The sequence below is a fragment of the Salmo salar genome, chromosome ssa07 (genome assembly GCF_905237065.1).
Source record: "Salmo salar chromosome ssa07, Ssal_v3.1, whole genome shotgun sequence".
Classification (NCBI taxonomy): Eukaryota; Metazoa; Chordata; class Actinopteri; order Salmoniformes; family Salmonidae; genus Salmo; species Salmo salar.
In genome coordinates, this window is record NC_059448.1 from 22,941,594 (window position 1) to 22,960,898 (window position 19,305).

Below are 19,305 nucleotides of genomic sequence, written 5' to 3' on the forward strand. Positions count from 1 at the left end.
ATGCTGTGCTGCCATGTTGTGTTGCTACCATGCTGTGCTGTCATGTTGTGTTGCTACCATGCTGTGCTGCCATGTTGTGTTGATACCATGTTGTTGTCATGTTGTGTTGCTACCATGCTGTGCTGTCATGTTGTGTTGCTACCATGCTGTGCTGTCATGTTGTGTTGATACCATGTTGTTGTCATGTTGTGTTGCTGCCATGCTATGTTGTTGTCTTAGGTCTCTCTTTATGTAGTGTTGTCTCTCTTGTCATGATGTGTGTTTTGTCATATATATATTATTTTTTTATTCCAGACCCTGTCCCCGCCAGAGGCCTTTTTGCCTTTTGGTAGGCTGTCATTGTAAATAAGAATTTGTTCTTAACTGACTTGCCTAGTTAAATAAAAGACCCAGCTCCAATCTCTTGGCACATAGACACAACACATAGACCCAGCCCCCAGCACATTTTTTTATTTTACCTTTATTTAACTAGGCAAGTCAGTTAAGAACAAATTCTTATTTTCAATGACAGCCTAGGAACAGTGGGTTAACTGCCTTGTTCAGGGGCAGAACGACAGATTTGTACCTTGTCAGCTCAGGGATTCAAACGTGCAACCTTTCGGTTACTAGCCCAACACTCTAACAACTAGGCTACCCTGCCGCCCCGCATAGACCCAGACCTGGGCACATAGACCCAGCCCCCAGCCCTGGGTACATAGACCCAGCTCCCAGCCCTGGGCACATAGACCCAGCCTCCAGCCCTGGGCACATAGACCCAGCCTCCAGCCCTGGGCACATAGACCCAGCCTCCAGCCCTGGGCACATAGACCCAGCCCCCAGCCCTGGGCACATAGACCCAGCCTCCAGCCCTGGGTACATAGACCCAGCGCCCAGCCCTGGGCACATAGACCCAGCCCCCAGCCCTGGGTACATAGACCCAGCGCCCAGCCCTGGGCACATAGACCCAGCCCCCAGCCCTGGGCACATAGACCCAGCCCCCAGCCCTGGGTACATAGACCCAGCCCTGGGCACATAGACCCAGCCTCCAGCCCTGGGCACATAGACCCAGCCTCCAGCCCTGGGCACATAGACCCAGCGCCCAGCCCTGGGCACATAGACCCAGCCTCCAGCCCTGGGTACATAGACCCAGCCTCCAGCCCTGGGCACATAGACCCAGCCTCCAGCCCTGGGCACATAGACCCAGCCTCCAGCCCTGGGCACATAGACCCAGCCTCCAGCCCTGGGCACATAGACCCAGCCTCCAGCCCTGGGCACATAGACCCAGCCTCCAGCCCTGGGAACATAGACCCAGCCCCCAGCCCTGGGAACATAGACCCAGCCCCCAGCCCTGGGCACATAGACCCAGTCCCTAGTTAAATAAAGTTTAAATAAATAAATGCAACTTAATGAATCCTCTTCATACCTAGAATAATATAAGGTCTATTAAAGATTGGCACTTTAATTACGGAGGACGGGCTCGTGGTGATGGCTGGAGCGGAATCAGTGGAACGGTATCAAATACATCAAACACATGGTTTCCATGTGTTTGATGCCATTTCATTTCATTTGCTCCATTCCAGCCATTATTATGAGTTGTTGTCCCCTCAGCAGCCTTGTGTGATTTCCAACACTGCCGTCTTGGTGCCAGTCTTTATTCAATAGGATTTGGACCTATTTGAGGAGGGGGCGAAAAAAGAACTATATTTATTGCTTGTAAAAGATCAGACCGAACATCAGTATCACTTTTAATGAACCATGTGGGTGTAATGTAGTCCAAGTATATTTCAAGGCATTTTTAAAGGCTTTTTATAAGAAACCATGAGCGGTTATGAATGCTTATAGCAAGTGTTATAATGCTCTATTGGTGTGATAGATGGTGCCCTTTGTCACGTCCTGACCAGTAAAAGGGGTTATTTGTCATTGTAGTTTGGTCAGGGCGTGGCAGGGGATGTTTGTTTTGTGTGTTTTGGGGTTTAGGTTTAGGCTCTATTTCTATGTTTATATCTAGTTTTCTATTTCTATGTTGGGTTTTTGGCAATGACCTCCAATTAGAGGCAGCTGGTTGTCGTTGTCTCTAATTGGAGGCCATATTTAGTTGTGTTTGTTTCACTTGTGTTTTGTGGGTGGTTGTTTTCCTGTATAGCCTGTGTTGCCTTATGGAACTGTTTTGTCATTTTGCTTTATTTTGTTTAAGTGTTCACGTTACTTCAAATAAAGAAGATGAGCACTTTACCCGCTGTGCCTTGGTCCTATTCTTACGACGCTTATGACACCCTTACACATGTGTGGTACATTGATAGTGCTCCAAAGGCATCTTTACCAGAGCTAATTAACACATTGTTCTGTTGGTGTTTAACTGGGGCCCAATATGGGGCCTGTCCTCAATCCGCCCTTTTAAAACCCACTGGGACCTAAGTACAGGAACTTTCCAGCAAAGTCCTCCTGTAAGTCATGATTTACACACCATTAAGGGACTATGAGAGCCTTTTACGTCATAGAGGAAGTAGTGGTATGTTTGAATGTGCGCTATCAGGTGTCACTCTCTGATTGCTTAGCGGATCCTACTGCTTTACTAAAACAAATACAGGAAAACCCCATACTCTAGACACATACATGTTCACGTGCATATTATACATACTGTACAAACTTACTGTAAGTGCACACACCCCCATACATGCACGCACGACCACAGTGACAATTATGCTCGGGCCCCACAGGCCAGCTAATAGCAAGGGGATCTCCAGAATAAGCTCAGTGTTCTGAGAAACATCCTCTGGGCAAATTCCACAAACTAGCAAAGTCATTGAAATTAGCATGGTGTTTGCAACGCCAGCATGGTGTGTGCAACGCCAGGGTTGTGGGTTCGATTCCCACGGGGGGCCAGTACAAAAAAAAAAAAAAAATGCAGGAAATGAAATGTATGCATTCACTACTGTAAGTCGCTCTGGATAAGAGCGTCTGCTAAATGACGAAAATGTAAAAAAATGTAGTAATCCTACTAAACAGAGCTACTAGTGCATATTACGTGTTTGATTGTAACACAAGGGAACTATATCAGCAGGAAACATTTCTAAGAATGCTGTCTGCAAACTAGCGGAGTGGACTCTCGGCCTCCCATTGAAACTTGATCAGATTCCTTGAAAGTGTCTCTGCGTCTTCCCGAGACATGGATTCTATTTCGGTGTTGGCATGGACACCGCTTGTAAGTACAAGTAGGTATGGGCTACTGTTGCGTTTCAAGAGGCTTACTTGCCTGTATGTTATGTAACGTTATTATCATTGTATCACGTCTCACATTTTTAACCAAAATGAACTTTGTTCCCAAATGATTCATACAGATGCTGAGTACCTGAACCTCGTTCATTTGGATGTGAGCCAAGTACTATACGTCAAAGTATGTCAACAATTCTAGGTTTCCTTCTGAGCAACAACCTAAATGTCATTACAGAGTCTTAATAAAACTCCTTAAACGACAATAGCCTTATTAATCAGGGTTTTAGGAACAAGGATGTATTGAATAACTGAAGTTCAAACTAGGAATAAACTATTTGGAACTCCTTATGTGATTGTCTGGGTATCAAATCAGGGTCATAGCCTATATGCAACCGAAAAGAACGTTAGCCCACTGAGTTGAAGGCTTTAACTTAGGGGAGCCAACACAAGTCCACATGTCTTAAGCAAGTTTATTCATCACGTGAATGTTGGTGAAATTATTAAATGGTGCACACAATTATTTTACAGTGCACACAATCCACTGGGCACAGACATCTGTTCAACCTATAGTTTTGATTTACATTTGGCTGATAGTCAACTAATGTGAATTTAACATGAAATCAACACAAAAAAATTCACCAATTTAGGTGAAAGGTTGGGTAAAAAAAAAACGAAATTCGCTTACATTGATGACTTTTTGCAAATCCAATCAGTATTCCACGTTGATTCAACGTCGTATTTGTGTTATTGAAATTACGTGAAAACAACGTGGATTTAAAAAAAAAAATGTATGTAGTTGACGTTGACCATGTCCATGTTGATTGACTGAAGAGGGGGTCATCTATATCTGAGCGCAAATACATTTGTTCCCTATTGTCACCTGACGCTGCTTCTGCTGTGAACGTGCAGGAAATACAGTGACCGACATCTTTGGACAGGAACCTCGGAGGGCTCCAGGAAAGCCTCCCCACCCCCGCCACGCGTGGCTGTGTCTCCCAGACATCAGGCTACAGCCCGGGGAGACGACCGCTGCGTCAACAAAACTGGGTGGGGGCTGTCGGCGTCTAAACAAAGTTTAAAGATGTTGACACGAAAGGCCTCTGAGAAATTCCATCAACAGGCAAATAACAGAATTACTGACATAAAACTCTAGGACAAGGCTATTGCTTTTGTGACGCTCTGGTCTGTGAGCGCACCATGGCACACCGGCACTTCTGGTACACTTGCATACCAGGATTACAAAGGATGTCACTGTGTCCAGTGAATCAAAGTTAGGAATATTTGATCCATTGTTTACAATGTCATTTCTGAAGAAATTGTAGTCAGCCAAGTGGAAAGCGTGTACAGGGGATTATTCATAGATAATGAGTGAATGGGAAGTCCCTCCTTACTTTTTTGAGACATGATTTAGGCTACATTTGGGGACTATTGTTTGAAAACATGGATATTATTTGGATGACAATCAAATAAAAAAGTGGACCCATAACAGCGGAGGTCGTTCAGATAGTCATCACAGGACAATGCAACTTTATTTTCATTGTCATCAATAACAAAAATCTAACAGGTCAGTTGTAGAAACAACTACCGGATAAGTGCAAACAAATCCTGCGACAAATCCATAAAAGAGCTTCGGTTGCAATTAATGGTGTATATAGACGAAACAGCGAGGATCCTGTGAGGGACTATGCGGATTCCGATATGGAGTTACCACCCAGTGAGTAACTAGTAGTCCTAATGCTTTCGTTTTTTTTCTCCTGGGGTTAAATATTTTCATGGTTTGGCAAAGGACGCCCTGAGTTGATGGTTTATTGCTCTTGTCTGTGTTGGTGCGTAAAGAGTGTGTGCGCATCCCTATCGGCTGTATCGTCTTATCACATTGCGGAGGGGAGGTAATTAAACGTTTTAGCAGGTTACCAAAATCAGCAATGCAAACTAAACTCTCCACATTCAGCGTCTGGAGAATGCGGACAAGTGCTCTCTGGGCATGGTTGGGATTAAATGGACGGATGTCATTTGCAATACCTGTTGTGGAGTGTGTAAACATATTTTATCATTTCGCGCGATGTGTTTAAACGATGCCGCACTGCTTTGCAAATGTTCCACAATTCAAGTAGAGGTAAGACCGTTTTATAATTACTTGGTATATTATAACCGAAATAAGATATTATATCCACATTTTCGGAATAATAATTAGCTATATAGCCCAAGTAATGTGGAAGTGTTTTGTGAGCGTTTCAATGTCCACATGATGTGAGCAGTGAGCTAGTGCAAGTTAATTACAGTAAAAGTAGTTTATTTTCACATAGAGGTTTTGACACAGCGAAGAGCTCAACTGAGCTAGCCTACATGCGTAAAGTCTCCGAATTATTAGCCTAATGAGGCGAAGCATGGAGGAGATTTATCCCCGCGGTTCCAGCTCAGTGGAGAGAATTACGCACGGGTCTCCCTGAGCCACACACGTTTCAGTATTGGATTTGAAGCTGCATGCTGGTACAATTACCATGTTTCACTTGATTGGGGATCACTAAGAAAATAATTTGGAAAAAATGTCTAATTCCAATACATATTTAAATAACGAAGCATTTGATTATTACATTGTCTTAACCTTAGAGTATTATTTGACTTCCAGCATTTAAGTAATAGCTTCTTCAATATACTGTAGAGTACCAGTCAAATCTTGGGACACACCTACTCATTCCAGGGTTTTCATTTATTTTTACTATTTTCTACATTGTAGAATAATAGTGAAACACATCGAAACTATTAAATAACACAGAATCATGTAGTAACCAAAAAAGTGTTAAACAAATCCAATTATATTTTATATTTCAGATTCTTCAAAGTAGCCACCCTTTGCCTTGATGACAGTTTTGCACACTCTTGGCATTCTCTCAACCAGCTTCACCTGGAATACTTTTCCAACAGTCTTGAAGGAGTTCCCACATATTCTGAGCACTTGTTGGCTGCTTTTCCTTCACTCTGCGGTCCAACTCATCCCAAACCATCTCAATTCGGTTGAGGTCGGGTGATTGTGGAGGCCAGGTCATCTGATGCAGCACTCCACCACTCTCCTTCTTGGTCAAATAGCCCTTACACAGTGTAGAAAATAGTAAAAATAAAAACTATTAAATGTGCCCAAACTTTTGACTGGTAATGTAAGTGACAAAAATAATATTGTCCAACCCACTGGGTATCTCACCGAACCTCATAGGCTATGCCATGTCTTGAAATATGCAGCTAGACAGATAAAAAGTACATTTTGTTGTAAAACTTGTAAAACTTCTGACAGCCAGCATTCTAACTCTGTCCATGACTTTTGGACTTTATAGCACTCTAAGGCATTAATTATTGAGTCATTGTTAGTTTTACACTTAAGACATGACTCTGCTAGTGTGCTGTAGAATTTGTGAAATATGTCAATTGTATGATACATTAGTTTCTACTGGATAAAAAATGTTGCTAACTGTAATTTTGCTCCAATAGTTTAGAAATAGATTTGAAGAGATTGTCAGTTGGATAGGTTCTCTGCAAGCTTTTGTAAATCTTACCAATCATATGAGTATCCGTTTCTGACTTCTGTCGTGGGAAATCATTGTGTTTCCTATTACCATATACTTTATGGTTTCTGTGCCTTTAGTTTTCCAGGCCAATTTATCTGTGAATTATGAAAAGCTATCCAAGGATTGTTCCATAGGGGTGTGCTTTTTAGGGAGTGATATTGGTTCTTGTAGAATCCATTTAACTTCTTTCCATTTATAGTGTTCTTAACAATGAGGTCGTTAATGTTCTTAGCTCCATCCTTTGAAAACAGACACGTGAACGTATTTTGGGGATGAGCATGGCATCTTCAATATGTACCCATTGTTCCTCTTTAGTGCATTTAACTATATGTTGCAAGTAAAAGCCTTGGGTAGCGAGTTGATACAATTCCAAGACTACAAAGTTAAAACCACCCTCAGATTTCGGGGCATGTAAAACTTTCCTATTTATTCCATGAGTTTTATTTTCCCATATGAAGTATGTTATGGCCTAGTATACTTTTTTAAAGAATGTCTTCGGTGGAGTAATTGGTATTTCCGAAAATAAATATAAAAACTTTGGGAGCCACGCCATTCCAAAGAGGTTTATTCTACCTGTAAGGTTTATGCTGAGATTCTTCCATTTAGATCTGCTTTCATGTTGTTGAGTAACAGGATTAGGCTATCTTTATAGATTTGTTGTTTGTTGTCACTTATCAAGCATCCTATTTCATATTTTTTGTGGTCCACTTAAGGGATTGCTGTAGCTCATGAGTTATTATTTTTCTTTTCCTATATCTTGAGATTTTTTAAATATTTTTAACAAGGGGGCATTACGTTTTCAATATTAGTCACGTGTATCAGGAGATCGTCATGAATATAAACAAAAATAAGTATATAGTATAGTTTGTATTCATGTTTACCAATACTGATACCTGTTACGTTTCGGTCCTGTCTAATTATTTCTGCATGCGGTTCAATTGCCAGTGCGAACAGGAGGGGGGAGAGGGGACATCCTTGTCTCATGGCCCTTTCTAAAGCAATTTTATTAGATAATGTATTATTTCAGATGGAAAGTTGAATGCTTCCAAAGTTTTGAATAGAAAAGAGCCACTCAAGATGATCAAATTCATATGTGAGTACTTTTTTACCCTTCACCATACCATGAGTACCAACCAACTCAGTAGACTTGTGGTTACAGTGTCCTCTCTGAGATTGGAAAGTTGAGCTGATGGATTGGGGGTAAGGCCCTGCCCTGCGATATACTGACGTCCTGTCCAGTGGGTGTGCTTGTAAATCAAGATGCCTCACGCTAACAGGAGAGTGAGGCTCCTGTCCTATGTGCCGTTCTGGCTCTGACAAGGCTATTTACTTTAAATAAGGAAATGGATGTGTTTCCTGTTAGTTAACTGTAGCATGACTCTGCAATGTTGAGGCAGCGAGGAAGTCATGCTTCTAGTTAATGCTGATTAATGTTAGAATGCGATGACTTTACATTTCTCAAAGGATCATTTAGCAGAAAATTGATTTCCACAGAGGAAGTTCAGGATTCCACCCTTTGACTTTGCATTACATTGGGATTCCTCACAGGAAATTATGCCATATCAGTGTGACCTGCTTGCTGATTACTCAAAAATGTTCACATTCATTTAGAATTTAAAAAAAGCATTTTAGTCATTTTGCAAATGCTCTTATCCAAAGCGACTTACAGTTAGTGCATTCATCTTAGTCTAAGAGAAAAGGCTGCCAGTGTAGTTTGTTGTTATGCATAATTTCTCTGTCACTCTTCCCAATTGGATTGAAGTGCTGAGTTCACCTTGAGAATAAACCAAAGTCATGTAGAAGTCATTTGAATGATTAAACGTCAAGCGTTGATTGAATTTGGAATAAAATTCCTCTCATAAGAGGGCATCAGTGACAGCTAGGTGACCTTTGGGAGATTAATCTGCCACACTTTAAGTCTGGTGCTTGCCAAGCTGCATAATCAGTGCACAGCACAGAACTAGACCATAGAAAGGCAAAAAATAGAAGTCAAATCTTGGCATTTGGTGCTTTTGGCACTGGTCCTGTTACCTTTACATTTGTCCAACTTCCTGGACTCAGAGTCCCTGTGCTCAGCTCGTGGCTGGCAGACATGCAGCGTAGACTATTGGTCAGTATTGCAGAGTCACCCAGTGATGGAGTCTGAGAGTGAGTGAGTAAGTGAGTGCACACTCTCCTTCACCTTCACACGTAGGCCATGGCAAAGTTCACTCTGTCAACTTGTTGTACAGAGTGATAGAAGGGTGTGGTATTTAGACATACCGCCCTAAATGAGGTCAGTTATGAGGTCAGTTATGCTGCTTTCACCCACAACCTCTCAGAATGGAATGAGGTGTAAGGTTATAGTGCAATTAATACGTTACTTTGTCCTGTCATTACATTGTGCCACTACTCCCTAAGAACCTGGAAGGGGTTAAACATATGTGTATACTGCATAGGTTTATCTATGAACTTCCCACACAGAGACAACCCCGCACACACACACACACACACACTACTGCTGCTGGCTTAAATGCTTATCAGTCCAAAAACATGTTCACGTCCGCACATCAATAGAACAGGGGTCTTCAACCTTTTCTTGCCCAGGGACCCCCATCATATGTCAGCAAAAGTTTGTCATTATGTTGACCTACCCACATTTTAATTGGAAGAGGAAGTGGACTCAGAGCTGCGTAGCTATGTCACAATGGATCGCAGGACTATCGTCTCTGTGGCTTTGGACATTGGACTGAATAAAGGTTTAGTTTCTCATCTCCACAGGGCCAGTGTGAGGTTCCAGTAGGTGGTGAGGGGGTGGATGGAGTCAAATGGAGAGCCGACGCAGATAAGCCAGTGCTTATAGCTGGCTCAATTCTGGCACATTGGGACAACACAGACAGACAATATAAAGAGGTTCTTTGAGAAGCCCCCAGGGTTGGTAGCCTACGAGGCGGACGTGGTCTGGTGCTGTACACCCAAACACATCCTATGTGTCAGGGTGAAGTATTCTATGTATCAGGGTGAAGTATTCTATGTATCAGGGTGAAGTATTCTATGTATCAGGGTGAAGTATCCTATGTGTCAGGGTGAAGTATCCTATGTGTCAGGGTGAAGTATCCTATGTGTCAGGGTGAAGCATCCTACGTGTCAGGGTGAAGTATCCTACGTGTCAGGGTGAAGTATCCTACGTGTCAGGGTGAAGTATCCTACGTGTCAGGGTGAAATATTCTACGTGTCAGGGTGAAATATCCTACGTGTCAGGGTGAAGCATCCTACGTGTCAGGGTGAAGCATCCAACGTGTCAAGGTGAAGCATCCTATGTGTCAGGGTGAAGCATCCTACGTGTCAGGGTGAAGTATCCTACGTGTCAGGGTGAAGTATCCTACGTGTCAGGGTGAAGTATCCTACGTGTCAGGGTGAAGTATCCTGCGTGTCAGGGTGAAGTATCCTACGTGTCAGGGTGAAGCATCCTACGTGTCAGGGTGAAGCATCCTACGTGTCAGGGTGAAGCATCCTACGTGTCAGGGTGAAGTATCCTACGTGTCAGGGTGAAGTATCCTACGTGTCAGGGTGAAGTATCCTACGTGTCAGGGTGAAGTATCCTACGTGTCAGGGTGAAGTATCCTACGTGTCAGGGTGAAGTATCCTACGTGTCAGGGTGAAGTATCCTATGTGTCAGGTTGCAAGAGGGGGTAGAAGGTTACCTCTGTGAATCCCTGTCTCTTAATTCAAAGGGGCTCCAGCCGTCCCACAGCCAAAATTGAGTAAATATGAATCAATAAAAAAACATCAATGGTCTACGCTGCACATCATCTGGTGGAACGCAGGTCACTTATACTCATTCATTGTTCAAAACAGATATCTTGCTTGATAAGTCAACTCTCTATGTATAAACCGCCTAAACCCAAATAATTGGCCACAACAAACCACAACAAAATCGTTCCTGGGAAACAGATGTGGAGGCTTCCAGTGTCTGACCTGGCACGAGGCAGCCTTGGAGGGCTGTCTGTAATCTGTAGCATCTCACTGCGTCACACAGTCAGGCTGCAGTGAAAGAGCTCATTCAGCGGGATGCCCAAATGACCTGCAGCAGAGTGGAACAACTCCATTGAACTGTCAGTGTAACCCATAGGGGTTACCACTATTGATATGGAACAGTTTGCACTAGGAGAAGTGCCCTGCAGACTGAATGTATGAAAAGGCCTGCTGAGCCCATTTTTACCGGGCTGTCACTAGAAATACCACACGTCTCCCACACTCTAAGAACACGCGTGACCCCATTATGCGTGAAGTTCAGTAATACATAGAACGCAGATTTCCACAAAAGCACTGTTATGTGCTGTGCACAGTAGCATGGTGCTGCCTGATTGACATGGACCCTAATGGAAGGCGAGCCACTCCGTGTGTGTCCAGGGCCACATCTCATGTTCTGGATGACGGATCACAAACAAGCAAGACCCATTGCGTTGCTTGCAAGTCAGGTGTACCAAGTAACTCCCAATTCAAAGCGTTATTCTTCTACAGTGTGAATGAAATAAACTGAATGGAACAGTAGTAGTTTGTCTGGAGAAGCAAGCTGTGTCGAGCATAGCCACAGTACAGCGTCCAGTCTGTGACGCAGCATTACGGACAGAGCAGGAAGGAACCGTTCAGATGTCAAAGGATTCCGTTGACTGAGGACTAACCTGTGTGACTGGTTCGTGTGTTCTTCATAGGTTCAGAGATTCAGAGGGGTTCGCAAAGGACTAGGGGATGGGCTCAAAATGTGGGGCAAGGAGATGGAGGAGGGGATGCCACAGACGATGGGAGACAGGGAAAATGACTTGACTTGGGATAAAGGGAAGTAGACAGAATTATGAGAGATGAATAGAGCCAGAGTGGGCTGGGTATAGAGAGGATGACACTCACATGCATAGGCTAGCATAGCTCCAAGTCAGTGGCATTTCTTTAATGATAATGTAGTTTAAACTGTAGCGGTGAATGGGTAAAATCACTGGGGAAGCCAAGCCAGAAAAAAACGCCATATTACAAGATACATGTTGTGATAATTACGTTGTTTGTTCTATAACCTGCTAGTTCATATGCCTTCCGACCGTGATATATAGGCCTAAAGGCCGAGACAATACGAATACACAGTGGCAGAATAAATTAAACCACACCTTTGTTTCATCACAAAACTGGAGAGCAACCTCTGTCAGCCGAAGTCCACAACGCATATTGCATGTAACAAACAGTTAAGATACATGACCTACAGCATGGTCAAGCAAGTTAATGTTTCCGACATTTCCGAACCACTAAACAACTATTGATTTAGAACCACGGAGAGTTACCGCAAGTCGCAAAGCAAACAGGAGCCGCCTCCACTATTCCGGCACCATTTCAACTTCAGAATTTCAACATCATCAAATCACCAATGCTTAGTCTAATACAGTGACAACTAAAATATATATATATATATATATATATATAAAATATTTAGTCCAATCAACATAAGCTAAATATAATCTGGCTGTCCATGGTTCTGATTTGTGTTTGTGTGTGTGCGCGTTTGTGCAAGTAGAAAAAAACATGTTGACTCACCCTACTTGCAGAGAAACGCCAATGCCATCCTCCTCTCTTTCATGTTGACGAAATGGTCTATCACTCTGTCATACAGTACACGCTTTTATTTTTTGTTGTCCTAGGCTACCTGGCTAAAATGCTTGCTCGCTAGCCTAACTTCCTTTCATGGGCAACATCAGCTTCTCCCATTATTCTCTGCAGATCCTCTCAAGCTCTGTCAGGTTGGATGGGGAGCGTCGCTGCACAGCTATTTTCAGGTCTATCCATAGATGTTCGATCGGGTTCAACTCCGGGCTCTGGCTGGTCCACTCAAGGACATTCAGAGACTTGTCCTGAAGCCACTCCTGCATTGTCTTGGCTTAGGGTCGTTGTCCTGTTGGAAGGTGAACCTTCGTCCCAGTCTGAGGTCCTGAACGCTCTGGAGCAGGTTTTCATCAAGGATCTCTCTGTACTTTCTTCATTCATCTTTCCCTCGATCCTGACTAGTCTCCCAGTCCCTGCCACTGGAAACATCCCCACAGCATGATGCTTCCACCACATGCTTTACCCTTGGGATGGTACCTGGTTTCACGTCCTCCAGACGTGACGCTTGGCATTCAGGCCAAAGAGTTCAATCTTGGTTTTATCAGACCAGAGAATATTGTTTCTCATGGTCTGAGAGTCTTTAGGTGCCTTTTGGCAAACTCTAAGTGGGCTGTCATGTGCCTTTTACTGAGGAGTGGCTTTCGTCTGGCCACTCTACCATAAAGGCCTGATTGGTGGAGTGCTGCAGAGATGGTTGTCCTTCTGGAATGTTCTCTCATCTCCACAGAGGAACTCTGGAGCTCTGTCAGAGTGACCATCGGGTTCTTGGTCACCTCCCTGACCAAGGCCCTTCTCCCCCGATTGCTCAGTTTGGCTGGACGGCCAGCTCTAGGAAGAGTCTTGGTGGTTTCAAACTTCTTCCATTTAAGAATGAAGGCGGCCACTGTGTTCTTGGGGACTGTCAATGCTGCAGACATTTTTTGGTACCCTTCTCCCGATCTGTTCCTCGACACAATCCTGTCTCAAAGCTCTACAGACAATTCCTTGAACCTCATGGCTTGGTTTTTGTTCTGACATGCACCGTCAACCAACTGTGGGATCTTATATAGACAGGTTTGTGCCTTTCCAAATCATGTCCAATCAATTAAATTTACCACAGGTGGATTTCAATCAAGTTGTAGAAACATCTCAAGGATGATCAATGGAAACAGGATGCACCTGAGCTGAATTTCAAGTCTCATAGCAAAGGGTCTGAATATTATGGAAATAGGGTATTTCTGTTTTTTATTTTTAAAACATTTGCAGAAATGTGTAAAAACGTGTTTTCGCTTGGTCAGTATGGGGTGTTGTGTATAGATTGATGGGGGGAAAAAATATTTCATACATTTAGAATAAGGCTGTAATGTAACAAAATGTGGAAAAAGTCAAGGGGTCTGAATACTTTCCGATTGCACTGTACATCTAGTGTCACGTCCTGGCCAGTATAAGGGTTAATTGGTATTGTAGTTTGGTCAGGACGTGGCAGAGGGTATTTGTTTTATGTGGTTCGGGGTGGTGTTTTTGGAAAAAGGGTGTTTGATTTAGTATTTCCGGGTTTGTGGGTTATGATCTTTGTTTACGTATTTCTATGTTTATCTAGTTAGTTGTATGTCTATGTTTGGTTAATTGGGGTGGACTTCCAATTGAAGGCAGCTGTGTGGTGTTGCCTTTGATTGGAAGTCCTATATTAGTTGGGTGTGTTTGTTTGTTTAATTGTGGGAGATTGTTCTGTGTTTAGCCTTGTGCCTTGCCAGACTGTCGGTATATCGTTCGTTCGCTTGTTTTGTTATTTTTGTACGTTCATTTCGGGAAGTTAATAAATGTTCAAAATGAACAAACACACCCAACTAATATAGGACTTCCAATCAAAGGCAACACCACACAGCTGCCTTCAATTGGAAGTCCACCCCAATTAACCAAACATAGACATACAACTAACTAGATAAACATAGAAATACGTAAACAAAGATCATAACCCACAAACCCGGAAATACTAAATCAAACACCCTTTTTCCAAAAACACCACCCCGAACCACATAAAACAAATACCCTCTGCCACGTCCTGACCAAACTACAATACCAATTAACCCTTATACTGGCCAGGACGTGACATCTAGCTACATATTGAACGTCCATCCTCTCAGTCCAGGGGCACAATGTTGAGACATTCCTCTTCATGAATTCATATTTATGGTTGGATCAGAATCACCGTTATAATCATTGGCCAGTACGGAGAATTGAGAAAAACCACAAGTCCAAATCCCTATCTCCTTCCATGGCTAATTTAGGAAATGGCCAATTTTAGCTAGCTAGCTAGCCACCGTTTTGCTCGCTTGGATGATTTCTCCAGTGAGATACATTCAGCCTCTTGCGAATTGAAGGAAAATCATGAAAACACAGAGACAAAAGATAAATTATTTTACATGTTTTTGTATTTTTTTTCTTGGTCCGTTTTTTGGGGGAAGCCTGGCTTCCCTTGGCATCCATGAATACACGCCACTGAGTTTAAATGCCAAGTCACAGCCTCCCGAGTGGCACTGCGCTTGAGGCGTCAGTAGAGACACGGATTTGATCCCAGGCTGTGTCACAGCCGGCCGTGACCGGGAGACCCATGAGGCGGCGCACAATTGGCTGAGCATCGTCCGGGTTGGGGGAGGGTTTGGCCAGCCGGGATTTCCTTGTCCCATCGCGGTTTAGCGACGTCTTGTGGCAGGCCGGGCGCCTGCAAGCTGAATTCGGTCGCCAGCTAGACGGTGTTTCCTCCGACACACTGGTGCGGCTGGCTTCCGGGTTAAGCGAGCAGTGTTTCCAGAAGCAGTGTGGCTGGGCAAGGTTGTGTTTCAGAGGACGCATGGCTCTCGACCTTCGCCCCTCCAGAGTCCGTAGGGGAGTTGCAGCGACGGGACAAGACTGTAAACACCAATTGGATGTAACGAAAATGGGGAGAAAAATGGGAAAAAGTAAAAAATACAAATAAATAAAAAATGCCTAGCTACAGCTATTAATTATATACATAAAGAAAGAAAAAGTGTCATTCTTTGCACCAGTACAAGTAGTTGGAGCTCCTTGTGTAAGGATACGACATCCCGAGTCCCGCTTGTGGCCAATACTTGTGCCAGTTCAGAATTGCATTTGACCCACCAAGTTTATACAGACCCATGCAGTCTATACCTAGTTAGTCGCCCAAGCTCAAATCCACCCTTAGCCCCTACCCCTTCGATAACGTTTGCCCTATTGTGTATGGGTGTTACGCTACATATTGTTTATAATTGGTTATGGGTGGTAATGGTACGGAGTGTTGAGAGTGTGTTTGCTGAAGCCCCTGTGTGTGTGTGTGTGTGTGTGTGTGTGTGTGTGTGTGTGTGTGTGTGTGTGTGTGTGTGTGTGTGTGTGTGTGTGTGTGTGTGTGTGTGTGTGTGTGTGTGTGTGTGTGTGTGTGTGTGTGTGTGTGTAGGACTCTTTACCTTTCTGCTGATGCTGTTGGAGTGGACCAAACCAGGGATATCTAGCCCCCTGCGTCCGATCTGTGACCTGAGGGTCCTAAAACACTTCATTGAAGAGGCCAGAGATGCTGAGGCAGCCATGGTGAGACACATACCACATCCACGTCTGATCTGGTCTCTTGAGGGCCATGAGCTGGTGCTATTTACAGAGATAGTCACATTTCATCTCACATTTCTCCATCTGTCTTCTAATCTATCCATGTTTCCTTGCCCTGTTTCTCTTCTCCATCAATCCACCCCCCCCGATCCCTCTCTCAGCTGGCATGTAAAGAAGGACGTGGTCTTCCAGAGCCTGTCACTGTTCCCCAAACCAAAGTAGACATCAATGTCTGGGAGAGGAAAAATGTGAGTAACAACAGTCTCACCCTCTCACTCTCTAAGAATCAATCTGCCTAAGAATGTGCTGTACCGTTATCAAACCAGCAATATATCCTGTCATCCCATTGTAGAGTCATAGAAAGAGAGAGTTTGGCCATTGAGGTTTCAACCTAAATCACATGGCTCTGGTCAACTGGTGAACTATGTCTGTGTGTGATTCTGTAGGCACTGGAGCAAGCTCAGGAGGTTCAGTCTGGCCTGTGGCTGTTAAACCAGGCCATCGGCTCGCTACGAACCTCCGTCACCAACACAGCGCTGCACAGCCACATAGACAACAGCCTCAGAAACATCTTCAGCATCGGACAGGTGCTGCGCAGCCTCAACATCCAGGTGAGCTAGGTCACAGAGGTCAGGGTTCAAAGGGCAAAGGTCAATGGCAGAGTGAGGTTGTGGCATGAGGACAGAGTGGTGAATATTGAGGTAAAATAACTGTCAGGCAAACAGGTGAACAGGTAATCAATCAATCAGTGCTGTAATTCCCACCATTTCATTGTAGTTATTATTGAATGACGTATCAAAGTTGCTATTGGAGACAAGAATAGGAATGTTCGCTATCTTAAGTTCACTTAGGGCCCTGTCCAGGCAGATGCATTCCTACAGACACGCAAGGTTTAACCTGAGTGACTCAGTTACTACTATTTCCTCACTGTAGAGCTTGCTAGTGGAGGGAAGGGGGGAAGAGGGGAAGAGGGGAAGGGGGGGCTGTATGGTTGTGTCATACGGACAGTAAAGAACTGTCATGTCTGAGAAATTCTAAGAAATCCCTCGCCAGTGGGGCTGGTTCTTAGATAGTAGCAGAAATTACAACAACCACAATCGCTTCCACCAGTGAGGTCACTGACAGGCAGGCAGAGTTCACTGGGTACACGCCGAGGCCATGGAAAGACAAACGGAGCTCCAGTCACTCCATCTGTACGTTCAGGCTCAAGGGCCACTGAGAGGTTTCTTAGTAGAGACATCAAACAAACATCGCCCAGAGCTTGTACCCTGGTGAAATAGACCTACTGCTGATATGCACTATCAGGGTTAGGTAGTAATGGCTTCCATGTAACAGGGATTATGAAGTAACTATAAAAATGATGGTAATCAGACCCCTGCTTACGGAATCGTCCGGATCTTCGTGTCAAATTACATTTTGGATTAGTCAACTCATCTCCAGCCTGTTCACTTCCCAAGTACTAGCACATGGGTATTCAACTCTTACCCTACAAGGTCCAGAGCCTGCTGTTTTTCTGTTGTACCCGATAATGATTTACACCCACCTGGTATCCCAAGTCTGAATCAGTGCCTGATTAGAAGGGAACAATTTTAAAAAGCGGTGGAACTTGCTTCGAGGTCCAGAGTTGAGTTTGAGGGCACTAGGATAACATGAAGATTTCTCTTGGATCCTTCACATCGCTGTGTTTTTTTTCTTCCTGTCAGGAGTACACCCCTCCAGCAGGGGGAGTGGCTGGAGGTGAGGAGACATGGCGGGTGTCGTCTGCTTCAGAGCTCCTCCAGGTCCACGTTAACTTCCTGCGAGGCAAGGTGCACCTCTTGCTGTCCAACGCGCCCATCTGCAACCAGGGTAGCAGCTGATTGGGGCTCCCCGAGGCAGGGCTGAACTGATTGGAGCTCCCTCTGGCAGGGGGGCGGGCTCTTACACTATTGACCCTGCTTGTTGCCAGGTAGAAGTCTAAAAGAGGAGAGTGTGTGGACCAGATCCTCACAGGAGAGAATGAAGCGATGTGGACAGAATGGTTCCTATTGGACCTTCAAAAGAACAAGAGCAGGTAGCACCTTGTGAATATTGACATGAGGGAGGAATGTGGTGAAGTCACCAACGAATGGGGCCCATATAATGCACTGCTCTACGGCTCTTCAGTACTGTGTGTGTGTGTGTGTGTGTGTGTGTGTGTGTGTGTGTGTGTGTGTGTGTGTGTGCGCTTGCCTGTGTGTTTTAGCATGAGTGTGTGCCTGTGTGTTTTAGCATGGACTGTGAGTTCTCATTGCCAAGCACTGGATAATCCACGTGGATTGCACCCGATGACACCTTGTTGGAGTTGTTCTGCACTGTACCTGACTGACAGCATTGACAGCCTGTCAAAGTCCAGGAGGAGGAGGCCTAGCCTATACCACAAACTCTTCAAGCCTCACCGCCCGCCTCATTCTTAACACACAACACTTTTCCAACTGCTGTTTGTTAGTGTCCTTAAATGAATTTTATATTGCTTTTGTAATTACTTATAGCTCTACATTTAAGCTCGACTCACTGTCATGGCGAAAGTATTCTGAGGGATATAGTGTAACTGGGAACTAGAGACTGCAGTTGGGCTCCAGTGGTTAATCATTATCACTATATAACGCCACTGAACCAAGTTGTAAAGATATTTGTATACGTCAATATCCAACTGTTCACTATTGTCTGTTACCCTTCATAGAATAAATGATCTGTGTGTTTGTATGTGCTGTATGAATGTGCGAGAAAATATCTGTGTGAATGACAGTTTTATACAACTCTTATAAGCCTATTGAACGGACTAGAGGTGGGAGAGACAGAAGCGGAGGTTCTGTCGGGTTGAAGGAGGAAACGATTGAGAGGAAGAAAGGGCTTACGTGAGAACTCTGAAGCTATGCTCTGATTATCAGCGTGTCTGGCTTTATGCAGACCGGTGCTCAACTACGGCTTTGACGCAGATACCAAGACTGCCAGGAAAATCTTGATTGGTTCTTATGATGAACATCCTGCATGCCTGTTTTGTCTCTCTTTCTCCTTCATTCAACCAGCAGCCAATCAACCCGAATCCTGGGAACCTTTTGGAGTCGCTGACGTTGTGGGTGCTTTCACTTTTGGGATTAGATTTGTTCTCCTGTGTTGTTTTGCTTCTCGTTTGAACGTCTTACAGTCACAGTGCAGTTGTTTGAACGGATGTTTTGTACATGTTTTGTCCTGTTTGTTTCAGTTGTTTTGCCCCCTCTATCATAGTGCCATTTGGTATTTAAATAGAAAATATTATTATTTAATTTAAAAAAAAGGATGGATGAAAAAAAGGCAAGAGGAAGTTTGTTTGTCTGTGTGATAATTGCGT

The 19,305-nt window shown here is 44.1% G+C and overlaps 1 protein-coding gene across 1 annotated transcript; it reads left to right on the forward strand.

Annotated features, from left to right (window-relative positions):
• The first annotated feature begins 4,715 nt into the window (after positions 1 to 4,715).
• Positions 4,716 to 18,680, forward strand: LOC106608895 (erythropoietin). The gene is made up of 5 exons (XM_014207097.2): positions 4,716 to 5,308; positions 15,811 to 15,941; positions 16,118 to 16,204; positions 16,403 to 16,567; positions 17,660 to 18,680. The coding sequence occupies exons 1-5, from the start codon at positions 5,287 to 5,289 to the stop codon at positions 17,813 to 17,815; spliced, it is 561 nt and encodes a 186-aa protein (XP_014062572.1). The 5' UTR covers positions 4,716 to 5,286; the 3' UTR covers positions 17,816 to 18,680.
• Positions 18,681 to 19,305: the final 625 nt, after the last annotated feature.

Excerpts from the sequence above, each read along its gene's own strand:
- LOC106608895 (XM_014207097.2), top strand. The coding sequence starts at position 5,287 with ATGTTCCACAATTCAAGTAGAG. Across the intron at positions 5,309-15,810 it reads GTTCCACAATTCAAGTAGAG|GACTCTTTACCTTTCTGCTG; the intron begins GTAAGACCGTTT and ends GTGTGTGTGTAG. Across the intron at positions 15,942-16,117 it reads GAGATGCTGAGGCAGCCATG|CTGGCATGTAAAGAAGGACG; the intron begins GTGAGACACATA and ends TCCCTCTCTCAG.